A 15,357-nucleotide genomic window follows, 5' to 3' on the forward strand; every position below is an offset into this window, starting at 1 on the left:
CAGGTGGTGCCGTGGGTTGACTGCTGTGCCAGGCTAGGTGCAGGAGGAGGAAGTCACGGGGCAGACCCAGCAGGTGCCGTGGGTTGACTGCTGTGCCAGGCTAGGTGCAGGAGGAGGTCACGGGACAAGCCCAGGTGGTGCCGTGGGTTGACTGCTGTGCCAGGCTAGGTGCAGGAGGAGGAAGTCACGGGGCAGACCCAGCAGATGCCGTGGGTTGACTGCTGTGCCAGGCTAGGTGCCGGAGGAGGAAGTCACGGGGCAGACCCAGCAGGTGCCGTGGGTTGACTGCTGTGCCAGGCTAGGTGCAGGAGGAGATCACGGGACAGACCCAGGTGGTGCCGTGGGTTGACTGCTGTGCCAGGCTAGGTGCAGGAGGAGATCACGGGACAGACCCAGGTGGTGCCGTGGGTTGACTGACTGAGATGACAGGCAGATGCAGCAGCTGTGCCCCAGCACTGTGACAACTTGCTGCGTTTAATCCCAACCACACAACCACCACCACCACTCACACAACCACCACCACTCCCACACTCACCACCACAACCACTCCCACCACTCTCACAACCACCACCACCACCACTCTCACACTCACCACCACTCTCACACTCACCACCACCACCACTCACACTCACCACAACCACCACTCTCACACTTACCACCACCACCACTCACACTCACCACAACCACCACTTTCACACTCACCACCATCACCACTCCCACGCTCATCACCACCACTCTCACCACCACCACTCTCACACAACCACCACCACCACCACTCCCACACTCACACCACCACCACCACCACACTCACACAACCACCACCACCACTACTCACACACTCACCACTCACACTCACCACCACCGCACTCACCACCACCACTCACCACCACCACTCACCACCACTACTCTCACACTCACCACCACTCTCACACTCACCACCACCACTCTCACACTCACCACCACCACACTCACCACCACCGCCGCCGCCGACTCACCGACGCACTCGTGGGCATCTCTGCTCGTGGCCCTCTGCCAGGGCCGGTCGTGGTGGAATGCTCGGCACGAGTCGCACTCGGGCCCGCCCGTGTTGTGGCGGCACTCGCACGCGGCCGCCCCGTCGCGGTCGCGGCCGCACCGCGACGCGTGCCCGTTGCAGCGGCAGCGGCCCCCGACTTGGATGTCGGCCACGCCGTGGTAGCGACTCTCTGGAGGCGTTCCGTCCGCCAGCTCGTTGCTGACGGCGCCGCCGCCGCCGGCTGTTGACCCAGGCGAGACGACGCCGCCGATGACCCCGCCGGAGGAGGAGGAGGATGATGATGATGCCGAGGACGATGACGACCCCCCGGCCAAATTGCTCCACGGCTTGACCAGCACCACCTTGATGTCGGTGGCCGTCACCCAGTCCTGCAGCACGGGGCTGTTGGCGAAATCGTTGGCCGACGGACGCCCGTCCAGCGTGCTGAATGCCACGAGGCCCTGGGACAGGTGCGCGTCGGTGCACAGCGCCTCCTGCTCGGTCATCTTGGTGACGGTGCCGCGGTGCGGCCGCCCGAACACGCGTCGGCACTGGCTCGAGTAGAAGTGGAAGGGCACCCACGTCTTGCCGCGGTCCATGGACTTGTAGATGGCGAGCGAGTCGGGCGGCAGCGGCGTGCAGAACTGGACGCTCACGAAGGTCACCTCGTACTTGAGGCCCAGAGGCACCACGAGGGTGACGTTCTGGCCGGGCGACAGGCCCGCCTCGGACAGCCAGCACGTGGCGTTGTGCGGGTTGTGGAGGTCGGTGAGCAGCGAGGGAGGGTGGGCGCCGCGCGGGTCGGACGAGTCGCAGATGCGGCAGCCGACGCCGACGGATCCTCCTCCTCCTCCCGTTGCAGCCGCAGCAGCAGCAGCGCCGGCGAGGATGTGGCCCCGGCCATCGCCTCCGGAAGGACCCGAGGAGGATGAGGAGGAGGATGAGGAGGAGATAGAGGAGCAATACCTGCGGAAGATTGCGAGTGGGGGGACGGGACGTGGAAAGTGACTGCCGTGACGACGCGGATGACACGAGGTTGATTGCTGCTGCTGCTAGCTGCTGCCTCACCCCACTGCCGCCAATGCTGCGGATGTTACTCGTAATTGAAGATGACGATGATCTTGCTGCTGCTGCTGCTGATGCTGCTGCTGATGATGATGCTGATGATGATGATATTCACAATAAAGCACTGCCTTGGACGACCTGCCCGCTGCTGCTCGTGCGCTAGCCGCGACTCACGCTGCTGCTGCTGCTCCTACTGCTGCACGCGGCTGCCTGTAGCCCAGCACCGTGTGCGGAAGCGGCAGCGAGGGGTTGGTGGGTCACGCGCGCGCGCACACACAGAGACGTTGAGTGAAACTTTCTTTCCGTGGCTGTGACAGGAGAAGGCGGCACAAGAACGAGGCATTGGGATCCGCCCGTTCCATTTGTACGGGATAGAGCGTTGCCCCCTTGCACGCGAGGGTTTTCTCCGGGTGCTCTGATTTACTCCCAAACGTAAACGTTCATTCAGTGGCCAAGAACGCCTTCATGTATAGAGGACCGCAGAGCCTGGGGGTGGGATTTTGCGTCGGCGCTGCTGCTGCAGCTGCTGCTGCCTTCCCGCTCATCTGTGCTTCATCGTCCTCCTCCTGGCGCCTCTGAGTCCTCCTCTCTCTCTCTGAGTCGTTCTCTCTCTCTGAGTCGTCCTCTCTCTCTCTCTGAGTCGTCCCCTCTCTCTCTGAGTCGCCCTCTCTCTCTCCCTGATTCGTCCTCTCTCTCTCTGAGTCGTCCTCTATCTCTCTGAGTCGTCCTCTCTCTCTGAGTCGTCCCCTCTCTCTCTCTGAGTCTAATCATGATATGAACATCAATGATATTCATTGTCGAGTCACGGCATATCGAAGTGGACTTCTCGCCATATCAGCCACCAGAGGCGCTCCCATTCACGTGCGTGTTGAACGAGCGCCGCTTACTGCTGCTGCTACTGCTGCTGCTACGCATCCTACTGCCCCCTACAAATACTATAGCTCGGCAGGGGAGCCGGGGGGGGGATCACGGGAATAGGATGGGGAGCGGTGGGGGGGGGCACGGGGAAGGGGGGAGAGGGCTCGCTAGTCGAAGGGGGGAGCTCAACACCAACAGTGGGGGGAGGGGGTCGTCACCGGGAGTGGACAGTAGGGAGGAGTGTGTGGGGGGGGGGGGGCAAGGGGAGGGGGGGGGCAAGGGGAGGGGGGGGGGCAAGGGGAGGGGGGGGGGGTCACCGTGACGGGGGGCTCCCGCACGTGCTGCTGGCGCGCGCCTCCATCTCGAACGCCGCGTTCACGAAGTCGGGGATGCAGCGGCGCGGGTGGCCGCTTTCGTTGTAGCACGGGTCCGGGGAGCTACCGCCCGACCCCGCCTGCTGCTGCTGCTGCTGCAGCTGCAGCTGTAGCTGCTTCTGCTTCTGTTGCTGTTGTTGCAGAGAACGATTTGGACCGCCGGCTGATCCCCCCCGGGATCCTCCTCCACCTCCTCCTCCACCTCCTCCTCCTCCACCACCTCCTCCACCTCCTCCTCCGCCTCCTCCCTCTCCTCTCCGACGCAGCGGCCCCCCCATCCCCAACCCGGAGTTGGGCACCGAGGCCAGCCCCGGGCCGGAGCCCAACCCGGACCCTACGGACCCGCGGCCCGCGGCGGAGGAGGAGGAAGAGGAGGGACGCGCGGCCAGGAGCGCGCGGCTACTGCACAGAGCAGCGACGATGCAGAGCGCGAGAAGAGCCATGCCGGCCCCGTGTGTCCGTGTGTGTGTGTCAGTGTGTGTGTCAGTGTGTGTGTGTCAGTGTGTGTGTGTCAGTGTGTGTGTCAGTGTGTGTGTGTCAGTGTGTGTGTGTCAGTGTGTGTGTGTCAGTGTGTGTGTGTGTCAGTGTGTGTGTGTCAGTGTGTGTGTGTGTCAGTGTGTGTGTCAGTGTGTGTGTGTCAGTGTGTGTGTGTCAGTGTGTGTGTGTCAGTGTGTGTCAGTGTGTGTGTGTGTCAGTGTGTGTGTGTGTGTGTCAGTGTGTGTGTGTCTGTGTGTGTCAGTGTGTGTGTGTCAGTGTGTGTCAGTGTCAGTGTGTGTGTGTGTCAGTGTGTATGTGTCAGTGTGTGTGTGTGTTAGTGTGTGTCAGTGTGTGTGTGTCAGTGTGTGTGTGTGTGTCAGTGTGTGTGTGTGTCAGTGTGTGTGTGTCAGTGTGTGTGTGTGTCAGTGTGTGTGTGTGTGTGTCAGTGTGTGTGTCAGTGTGTGTGTGTGTCACTGTGTGTGTGTGTCAGTGTGTGTGTGTCAGTGTGTGTCTGTCAGTGTGTGTGTCAGTGTGTGTATGTGTACTCTCTTTACCCCGATGTCTATCCGTGTCTCAGTATCTAAATATTCTCAGATTGATATCTCTCTCTGGCTCTCTCTCTGTGCCTGTCTCAATGTTGCCCTGTACGCGTGTCTGTCTGTCAGTCACTTATCAGTCGTTCTGCGTCGCTCACGAGATCTGCTTCTCCGCCAGTTTAATAGCTGCACCTTCCTTCTGGGTGTCTCCGAGTCTCGCTCAGTCGCCAGAGACGCGGCAGTCGTCCTCTGCAGTGGATATCGCTCGATTCGTTCTTCGCCGTTGCTGTGTCCGTCCGTCTCCCACTCCCCCCCCACCACCCTCTCGCCTCCCGTCTCTCCCACCTCCCTCTCTAACCCCCTCCCCCACTCTCTCTCCTCTCTACTCCCCGCAATATGCTACGTGCTGTTGTTTTCAGTCTTCTCTCTTCCTCCTCCCTCTTCCTCCTCTCTCTCTCACCACCTCTGCTCCGTGCTCAGCCCGGCACCTTAACGATTCGTGGCAGTGACTCCTGCGTGGGGGGTGGGGGTGTGGGGAGTAAGCAAATGACGTGAGAGAGAGGGGGGGGAGGTCACAAACATCAGCGCGTTCTATATTTGCCCACTCGCTGAGCGCACAAGCGCACGCCGCAAACGGAGCGCACGAATCACCTCGCTGCCCGAATCTCGTCAAGGAGCACAAATCATCGACCCACGCGAGACTCCTCCGCGCTCATCATCCCTCGTGGCAGAAGCAGCAGAAGCAGCAGCAGCAGCAGCGGCAGCAGCGACGGCGTTTTTCGGGTTCGGCCATCGAACAAAAATAGATTTAAATTTCGATTTAAAGCTTTCGTGACTGCAGGGATTCATTTTCTTGGTTCTTTCGGTAAAGTCACGTAGAATGGAAATAATGAAATAATAAAAATTCATCATAATAAAATAATTCTCACGACGTTTCGGCCACAACGCAAGCAGCCGTCCTCAGGTGAAGAACAGGTCTGTCAGAAAGACAGCGTCTGAATGAACACCACCAGGCTTGGCAGCGTATATTTAAGTTGGGTTGAAGGGGGAAGAGCGCCTTGACAAAGGAATTTGCACATCAAGATATGCTAAATTCCTCTTGATATGCAAATTCCTTTGTCAAGGCGCTCTTCCCCCTCCAACCCAGCTTAAATATACGCTGCCAAGCCTGGTGGTGTTCATTCAGACGCTGTCTTTCTGACAGACCTGCTCTTCACCTGAGGACGGCTGCTTGCGTTGTGGCCGAAACGTCGTGAGAATTATTTAATTACGTTTTATTTTTATTCTTTTATTATTTCCATTCTACGTGACTTTACCGAAAGAACCAAAAATAGATTTGGCTGCCGCCCGCACCGTCCAGGCAGATGCGTCGCTTCGGCGGCCGTCTGGAACGCTCCCTTCCTTTCCGATATGCGCAAGCACGCCGGGAGCTGTGGCACTTTTAAATCACCTGGGGTGACAACTCGCGTCTTTAGAACTGCCTCGTTGCGTTCAGTTTGATTCCGTTCCCCCGCACCTCCGATAAAGTCAACATGCACAGCACTACATTGCAGACGAGCAGTTTCAGCCATCATCACAAAGGTCACATAATTATAATTTAATATAATAAGGGGCCGTCCATAAATTACGTCACGCACCTGGGGGGGAGGGTCAGACATTTGTGACGATGTGTGACGAGTGGGGGGGGGGGGGTTGATCAAAATGCGCAACTTTAAATAGATATAGAATTAATCTTCTTGGTTCTTTCGGTAAAGTCACGTAGAAGGGAAATAATAAAACAATAAAAATTAAACATAATGCATTTACACTAACCTCTGCTGCTGTCTTGATATGCTAATTCCTTTGTCAAGGCGCCCTTCCCCCTCCAACCCAGCTTAAATATACGCTGCCAAGCTTGGTGGTGTTCATTCAGACGCTGTCTTTCCGACAGACCTGTTCTTCACCTGAGGACGGCTGCTTGCGTTGTGGCCGAAACGTCGTGAGAATTAAATTTTATTATGTTTTATTTTTCATAATCAACGTTTTTGGGTTTAGATCGCGTTTATTTATAAATGTGTCGTAACCCTCCACCACCCGACACGGCCAATCAGTAAAAAAGTGTCACGTTGACAAAGACAAATAGTTCACTGCTTTAGCCCACCGGTGTGTTGAAGCCACAACATTTACAATTTGAGTACTCAAATTGTAAATGATGATGATGATGAGGAGGATGATGAGGAGGATGATGAGGAGGAGGATGAGGATGAGGGGGAGGATGAGGAGGAGGAGGAGGATGAGGAGGAGGATGAGGAGGAGGAGGATAAGGAGCAAGGGGAGGATGCATCAGGGCGTCGTTGTCGCTCAGTTCAGCTCGGTTTATTTCGAAGCACCTTGCGAGCTATGGGACTCTTCAGTCGGCTTTGTTGTGGCTTCAACACACCGGTGGGCTAAAGCAGTGAACTATTTGTCTTTGTCAACGTGACACTTTTTTACTGATTGGCCGTGTCGGGTGGTGGAGGGTTACGACACATTTATAAATAAACGCGATCTAAACCCAAAAACGTTGATTATGAATAACATTGGTCGCGAAAGCCTACGTGTTAAAATGTTTTATTTTTATTATTTTATTTTTTCCCTTTTACGTGACTTTACCGAAAGAACCAAGAATTTGAATCCCTGCAGTCACGAAAGCTTTAAATCAAAATCACGTACATGAACAATAAAATCGTACAGAAGAAGCACCACCCGTCCATGCTGCGTACAAAAAGTGCAAAAAAAATCCATTTCGATGTTTGATCCCAATAACAATCCTTATACAATACAGAAATGAGAGGACATGGGTCAGGAGAGACGAGGAGAGGGAGGAGGATGAGGAGGAGGATGATGATGAGAGAGCAGGAGGATGAGGAGGATGAGGAGGAGGATGAGGAGGAGGAGGTGGAGCATGAGGAGGATGATGATGATGAGGAGGATGATGAGGAGGAGGATGAGGAGGAGGATGAGGGGGAGGAGGAGGATGAGGAGGAGGATGAGGAGGAGGATGAGGGGGAGGATGAGGAGGAGGAGGAGGAGGATGAGGAGGATGAGGAGGAGGATAAGGAGGAGGATGAGGAGGAGGAGGATAAGGAGCAAGGGGAGGATGCATCAGGGCGTCGTTGCCGCTCAGTTCAGCTCGGTTTATTTCGAAGCACCTTGCGAGCTATGGGACTCTTCAGTCGGCTTTGGCGCGGAGGAGAAGCGGCGTCTGTTTTCACAGTGGGCGGCGGGGAGGAGGAAAGTGGGAGGGGCTTCAGAGTTGGGGGCGTGGGCACACGGGAATCACGTGATCTAGGCTTGAGCTGATTTGCAAAATAGAGAAATGCGTCGACGCAGTCGGATTCAAATATTCACTAACGCCTTCACGGCGATCCGGCTCACGAGCCGAGGTGGATGAACAACACCACGCCCGGCCGCCTTTGTCTCCCCAGTGCTCGTTCTAGTAGGTTTTGTTACGTATTTATGACCATGCTTAATCAGCACGCCGTGGCCTCTTGTCTAATATCCACGAGCTGGTTTATCACTCGCCGCTGTGCACCCGTGGATCCGACTCGGCGCCCTTTCCGCTTGCACTCTGCTCTTGATAACACGTGTGTGTGTGTACCACGTGTGTGTGTGTGTACCACGTGTGTGTGCACGTGTGTGTGTGTACCACGTGTGTGTGCAAGAGTGTGTGTGTGTGTACCACGTGTGTGTGCACGTATGTGTGAGTGCACGTGTATGTGTGTGTGTACCACGTGTGTGTGCACGTGTATGTGTGTGTACCACGTGTGTGTGTACCACGTGTGTGTGTGTGCACGTGTATGTGTGTGCACGTGTATGTGTGTACCACGTGTGTGCACGTGTATGTGTGTGTGCACGTGTGCGTGTGTGTGTACCACGTGTGTGTGTACCACGTGTGTGTGAGTGCACGTGTGTGTGTGCACGTGTGGGTGTGTGTGCACGTGTGTGTGCACGTGTGGGTGTGTGCCCGTGTGGGTGTGTGTGCACGTGTGTGTATGTGGGTGTGTGTGCACTTTTGTGTTTGCACGTGTGTGTTTGTGTGCACGTGTGTGTGAGTGCACGTGTATGTGTGTGTGCACGTGTGCGTGTGCGCGGTAGTGCAGCGGTTAGCGCACTTTGCTACGAACCCCGCGGCCCGAGTTCGATTCCCGCTCACGACCAACGCCGGTGACGATTATCAGAACCGGTCCTGGGCCCTCCCCTAGGTAGACTCAGCCTCAAATGAGTACCTGGTGCGCGGTGGGTAAACATCGCCACTGGGGGAGACAAAGGCGGCCGGGCGTGGTGTTGGCCACCCACCCCCTCGTGTGCGGCCTTCATAGGTGCTGCTCGCTAACAGCACTTGCCCCGACAGTCTATGTTCGAGGCCATACGGGGAAGGGAGAAGATCTTCGTCTTAACGCGTTCGGTTTGTGGGACTTAGCAGGGCAGTGACGTGCTCGCCCCAATGGGCAACTCATCGTCGAAGGACGCCGCTGGATCTTCAACGTCCCACCGTGAATCAGTCGGCGCGCGCTTTAACGATCGCTTATTGACGCTCCCGCGCCTTCCAATTATCCAGGGCCGCCGCCCCCATTCGAACCGCGCGCTTCACCGGCCAACAATCGGCAATGGCGCTGTAATCGCTCGCTCACCGTGACGGAGGCGTTGCCTCATTGGCCGTGATTGTGACTCGATGTGACCCTTAGCGGTGGGGTGGTGGGGGTGATGGTGAGGAGGGGGGGAGAGATCACCGCAAATGCTAAAGAAACTCTGTTAATAATTCATCCACCCCCCCTCCTCCTCCCACTCCTCCCCCCCACCTTCTCTCCCACTCTCTCTCTCTCCCCCTTACACAGCTGCACTTTACTCCTGCAGGGCGGCTGGGTTGGAGGGAACGAGGGAGGGAGCGAGCGTGGGTTTGGAAGGCGGTGGAACATCTAAAGTTAGAGGCGCAGCCCCTGCAAGTGCTCGCTCTACGCCACTGTTGGTGGATAGGCCTCGACTCTGAGAGGGCAGTTGGCCTACTCTTCCACGCCGGCCCAGACGTCGTGGAAGGGAGAAGCGGCGAGTACTCACAGTTCACTTGGCCATGCGCAACCTGGCGAACCCATTTAGACTTCCGGGTGGACAGAAGCGATGTGAGTGGGGGGGGCAGAGTGGGGGGGGGGGGGGCGTTAAGCATCTTGCACGATTGTTTAGACTGCAGCGGCAGGAGATGGAATTGAGGAGGCGACTTGCAAGCTCGGTTCTGGATGACCACAGTCGCAACATTGGGCGAAGTTTTTTTTTGTAATGTCCCATTTATGCAGCAAGTATCCGCAAATGTAATGTCACGCCATGCGCCCGATCCACAAACACCAAGAAGGAGACAACGCAGCGACGATGATAGTACTCCTGACGCCGATTACTGGTCAACACACTTTTTCTGGCATAAGGTATTCCAAAGGGTTTTAAGGTAATTTTGGGGTGCTGATTCCAAATCTGGCATCAGTTTTTGTCTATCACATCAGGTTTTTGAGATATCAAATATTGCATTTTCAATAAAAACTGCAGAAGAAAAATATTAAATAAATGTGGATATCTACATAAAATTATATTATAAACACACTATCCTAAAAATACAGCACCATATTTTAACACTAAAGCAGTCACTGACTCGCAACAACTTGCAATCATAAGTGACAGAGTTAATTTCGGGTAAAATCAATGAAAATGGGGTATGCCGATAGCATAAAAATGAGATGTGATAGAGCAAATATGAGATCAGATTTGGAATCAGCACCCTGAAATTAGTCTAAAACAGCTGCAAAAGTCCAGGCCAGAATTTTTTTTTGTTGACCAGTGAATTATCTGTGCGTGACCACCTGAAACGTGACATTTGTAGCTGCTGTTGCCTCTCCGTCGACATCAGCAGCCACACGGAATAAGAAGATGAAGAGACTCACAGAATCATATTCTTGGTTCTTTCGGTAAAGTCACGTAGAAGGGAAATAAAATAATAAGAATAAAACATAATAAAATAAAATTCTCACTGAAAATTAAATTGTATTATTTCCCTTCTACGTGACTTTACCGAAAGAACCAAGAATATGAATCCCTGCAGTCACGAAAGCTTTCAATCGAGGCTCACAGATACCCACAGAGATGCAGACCAATAGAGACGCACAGAGACTCGAAGACCTCGTAGAGATCCGCAGACTCATCGAGATCCATTAGAAACGCAATAGACTGATAGAGACATCGCAGCGATGATGATCAACTCCTACCAGTGACGCGGTCGTCCGAGCTTGACTAGCTGCACGTGAACTCGTAGCTGTTGTCTCTGCATCGGCAGCAGCCTTCCAGCCCGTACGAAATAATAAGAATTCCATTGCGGTGGCCGCATCTGGTACGAGATGGATTATACTGGTAGAAACCTACTGGTTACACCAGCCCACAGGGGATTATTGTGTCCGTCCGTCCGTCGTGCATCCAAAAATGGGAGTGGTGGGGCTGGGTGAAGAGGGGAGGGTGGGGAGGAGCTGGGTGGGGAGGGTGGGGCTGGGTGAGGTGGGGCTGGGTGGGGTGGGGCTGGGTGGGGAGGGGCTGGTCACCCCGTGGTGCCCTTATAAAACTCAACGTTAAACCTACTCACGCCGGCTTGTGCCCGCCCTCACAGTCGGCCATATTTGCGGAATACACCACGCCGCCGTTGACCCTGGCCATTGACCGAGCAACCCAACGTTTCTACCAGCTCCCTCCGCAGGAATGTGTTGCAGGACATACTTCACTCATTGCGGTTGTGTCATTGGGGGGGGGGCTGGGGTGGGGCGTACATTTAAAAAATAAAATAAAATCTATTAAATATGTTTTGTTGTTGTAATAAGCATAGAGTCAACTATATCCGTGTCAAATGTCAGCTCTATATGCCGTCGAGAACGTCGTTAGAATGTTACAGGACATCCGTGCAAAAATAGCTTCATAGCTCATCGGATCCCGCCGGTCTAAATAAATACATCTTCAGTTCGTTTTTTGTTCTTTCTGATACATCAATCCGGCACTCACGAATGTATATTAGCCATGCCTGTCGTTTACAGCGTGTTTGGCTGCTATACATTTCCACGGGATAAGCCATCTCGTTCAGCCAGGCCGCTTTTTATAAGTGCGCCGTGTTAGGCTCAATGGGATATTACAACTGGTAAAATGAATAATAATAAAATAATAGTAAGTGAAAATAACTCAATAAAATCACGACGTTTCGGAGGCAACATAAGTCTCAGTCTTCAGGTGGGACCGTCACAGCTACATTTACTGTATCAAGTGAAGAGAAATCCAAGAGACAAGATCTTAACCACCTGAAGACGGAGACTTGTGTTGCCTCTGAAACGTCGTGATTTAATTGAGTTATTTTCATTTATTATTATTTTATTTTATTATTATTATCATTTCTACCTACGTGACTTTACCGAATCCTTGCAGTCACGAAAGCTTCAAATCGAGAATGGTAAAATGAAAACAAATAAATAGTTGAACAGAAATAGTTTCAGTCGAGGTTAAGTGCAATCTTGTTTCTGTGCACAACGCGAAAGTGCACACCGAATCATTACTGGAGAACGACCAGATGTGTATATTGCCAGAAAGGGTTCCAACATCTTCTCGCAGACGCTCACCCCTGGTACGCTATGGGTGGCATGGGTCCGTAGTTGTACGCAACATTTGATCGTGATGATGCACATCTGAACAAGGACGTACATCACTCAACAGGTCGAGTGGACAATCTCGGGAACGTACGGATGTTCGAAAGGAGAGCATCGTCCAGCTTGGCTTACTGCCATTGTTGACATTCGACAACATCGGCCTGGACGATGTCCCGTGACTGCCCAGTAGCGTCCTTCACGAGCCTCCTCCACAGAGGCCGATCTTGACACCGCTGGTACCAGTCGTCGGCAAGTCCGCTCAGCTCCACGTCCTCCTGTACCACATCACTCCATCTCTTCTCTAGCCCGTGCCGCTCAAGTAGTATTAAGACCATCGCGGCGCGTATGGGGGTGTGGTGTGTCTGGCACCACGCCCGGCCGCCTTTGTCTCCCCAGTGGTGATGCTTGCGCACTTGGCGAATGCCTCCGACTTCCCACGGCCGCTCGGTTGTCGAGGGTGTTGTCGTTTGGCCATACTTCCCCACGCCGGTGAGCGTGGGAGGTGTCTCGAAGACCCGTGAGCGGCGTGGGGGCGGGCGGGCGGCTCAAGATCGCACGCGCCCGTGGCGCAGTGCGCTAACCGCTGCGCCACCGCTCCCCCCACGTTTGGACAAAGACAAAGATTCCACCCCCCCCCCCCGTCCCGATGCCCGCACGGCACACGAGGGGGTGGGTGGGTGGCCGGCAACGAGCGCGGCCGCCTTTGTCTCCCCAGTGGCGATGTTTACACATTACTCCAGGTACTCATTTGAGGCTGAGTCGACCTAGGGGAGGGCCAGGAACCAAATATTATTGGTTCTTTCGGTAAAGTCACGTAAAAAAAAAGAAAATAAAAATATTAAAAATAAATTCAAATATTTTTAAATGATAACAGCAAAAAAAAACCCCACGACGTTTCGATCGCAACACTTTTTCTCTCCACGTGACTTTACCGAAAGAACCAAGAATATGAAATCCTGCAGTCACGAAAGTTTTAAGTCAAAAGGAACCAAATCGTGACATATTACTCACCAGCCACGTGTAGCTACGCAGAGACACACAATGCATTCGCACGAGCTTATGCTGCACGTGTACATGCACGCACAGTTACTGCGTATGTGTACATAAAACTGTGTACACACACACACACGTACACTTTTACATGTACTTATAGCACGAACTAAATTACATGCAAAGACAAAGAAGCCCCGGATAGCTTTCTAACACCGTTGGGGCAAGTGCTGTTAACGAGCAACTATGAAGGCCGGTACCACCTTTGTCTTCCCAGCGCAGATGTTTGCGCAAACTTGCGCAGGGGTCAATTCGACCTTGGTAGGGGAGGATGCCCATTCATAACCAGGAATGGAACTCGGGTCGGCGGGTTCGTAGCGCAGTGACACACACACCCAAAACAACAGCTCAACTCTTGAACACAAAGACAAAAACATATCCCGTGTAGCCTTAACAGACTGTTGGGGCAAGTGTTGTTAGCGAGTAGCACCTGTGAAGGCCAGAACGATACACGAGGGGGTGGGTGGCCAGCACCACGGCGATGTTTTTACGCACCGCACCAGGTACTCATTTAAGGCTGAGTCGACCTAGGGGAGGAGGCCCAGGACCGGTTCGGCAAATTGTCACCGGTGTTGGCCGTGAGCGGGAAACGAACTTGGGCCGCCAGGTTCGCAGCGCAGCGCGCTAACCGCTGCACCACCGCTCCCCCCACGCACACACGCGCAAAACAACATCAACTCTTGCCCACAGCCACGCACACACACAGAGACCCGCGCTCACAAAGCATTAAATAACTGTATAAAGGTTCAAATGATAATTGTGCTGGAAGTAAAGTTAAGTGAAATAAATAAATAGAGAAGCATGCGAGACGGATGAAAAAAAATAGGAAGCGAGCGAGCGAGAGAGAAAAATAAAGAACGACGCGACGTGCTTGCAGCGCGGGGCGACATCACACGGAGCTCTGGAGGGCGAGAGCGAGAGAGAGAGAATGACTTACACTGGGTGGCTTCGCCGACTCGCTTCGTGTGCCCCCCGCGACGAGCGGCTGCTTGTGGCGATTCCACGTGCAGACGGGGATGACATGGGGAGAGAGGGGAGACGGGGCGTGGGTGGTGGTGGTGCTGGTGGAGAGAGGAGGTGGTGGTGGGGGGGGGGAGGTCATACTGTGATGGGGTGGGGGGTGGAGGGAATACATGCCTCCCACCAGTGCGGACAATGCGTTGCCCATCCAACCACCGTGCTACCACGAACGCAGTCGCTCAGGCACAGGGCAAATTCAACCACCCACCCACCACCCACTCGACCGGCTCAGGCAAGCAAGCACGGACATTGCCATCCACGCACGCAATACAGCAGCAACTGCAGTAGCAGGGCAGTCAGCTACTTGCTCACTCAGTCATTCATTCAGTCACCCCCGCAAGTCAGCCGCTCGAAGGCGCACCGATAAACTCGCTCGCTCAGCCACCTACCAGTGAACGGTACAGCCACACATCCAACCGGCCAGTCATTCGATCACCTACCCACCGACCCAGTCACCTATCCACTTAGTCACTCACCAGACACTCCCTCGCCCGTCGACTCGCCCGCCAGTCACTCCGACGCCCACTCGTCCATTCAGTCACCCACGAAGTCACCCACCCCTCACTCCCTCACCCACGCACTCAACCACGAGTCAATCAACAGACCTCACTGAATCCCTTTTCCCGAGGGATGCGAGACACGGGACTTTGGCCAGAGAGGGGGCAGAGGGGGTATGGAGGGAGACGTGGGGGGCAGTTGTGGAGTTGGGGGATAAGGACGACTCGGGGGGAGGGGGGGCTTAACACATCCCTCCCACCAATGCCGACAATCCCTGCCCACCCACCCACCCCACCCACACTCACCAACAACACGGCTCCACAGGGCAACGCTAACACAACCGGTCCGCTTCACCCGATCGCCCACTCGTCACTCAAACAACCGTCATCACTCCTGCGATCAACACAGCCAGGCGAGGTAGTCGCTCATTCGCTGACTCACCCACTCGCTCGCTCGCTCACCGACACGTGAGACATATTTGTAGAAATCCGAATAACTGCACAGCCAGTAATGACGGTCACTCCCACTGGTAACGGGTCAGTCATTGACTCTCTCACCCAGTCAAGCCACCTGCCGCGCTTAGATACAAAGACAGCCAGCCGGAGAGTAGCCGTCTCACTCGCCAAACCAGCCAGTCACTCAACAACCCATCCACCAATGCGCCTGCGTATTCATTCTGCCACTCGCTCAGCCGTCAAGAACACAACCAGCCGGCGCGCATGCGACTCACGCGCTCAGCTTCCACACTCAGCTAGCTGGCTACTGTCACATGCGTGGTGATCCTGTGG

At 54.6% G+C, this 15,357-nt stretch overlaps 1 protein-coding gene across 2 annotated transcripts; it reads right to left on the reverse strand.

Annotated features, from left to right (window-relative positions):
• Positions 1-864: 864 nt before the first annotated feature.
• Positions 865-14,710, reverse strand: LOC133346215 (netrin-1-like). 2 transcript variants are annotated; one of them, XM_061557751.1, is made up of 4 exons: positions 14,677-14,710; positions 13,989-14,112; positions 3,256-4,837; positions 865-1,981 (listed from the first exon to the last, which is right to left on the reverse strand). In XM_061557751.1, exons 3-4 carry the CDS (start codon positions 3,753-3,755, stop codon positions 868-870), a joined length of 1,614 nt encoding a protein of 537 aa, XP_061413735.1. In that variant the 5' UTR covers positions 3,756-4,837; positions 13,989-14,112; positions 14,677-14,710; the 3' UTR covers positions 865-867. The 2 variants fall into 2 exon arrangements, with proteins under 2 accessions (XP_061413735.1, XP_061413727.1); XM_061557743.1 differs by lacking the exon at positions 14,677-14,710 and adding an exon at positions 14,548-14,657.
• Between the last annotated feature and the right edge of the window lie 647 nt (positions 14,711-15,357).

This window comes from Lethenteron reissneri, chromosome 3, assembly GCF_015708825.2.
Source record: "Lethenteron reissneri isolate LAM-NWPU_2019-01 chromosome 3, ASM1570882v1, whole genome shotgun sequence".
NCBI classification, from domain to species: domain Eukaryota; kingdom Metazoa; phylum Chordata; class Hyperoartia; order Petromyzontiformes; family Petromyzontidae; genus Lethenteron; species Lethenteron reissneri.

Excerpts from the sequence above, each read along its gene's own strand:
- LOC133346215 (XM_061557751.1), bottom strand. The coding sequence starts at position 3,755 with ATGGCTCTTCTCGCGCTCTGCATCGTCGCTGCTCTGTGCAGTAGCCGC. Across the intron at positions 1,982-3,255 it reads TGCGGGAGCCCCCCGTCACG|GTATTGCTCCTCTATCTCCT; the intron begins GTGACCCCCCCC and ends AATCTTCCGCAG.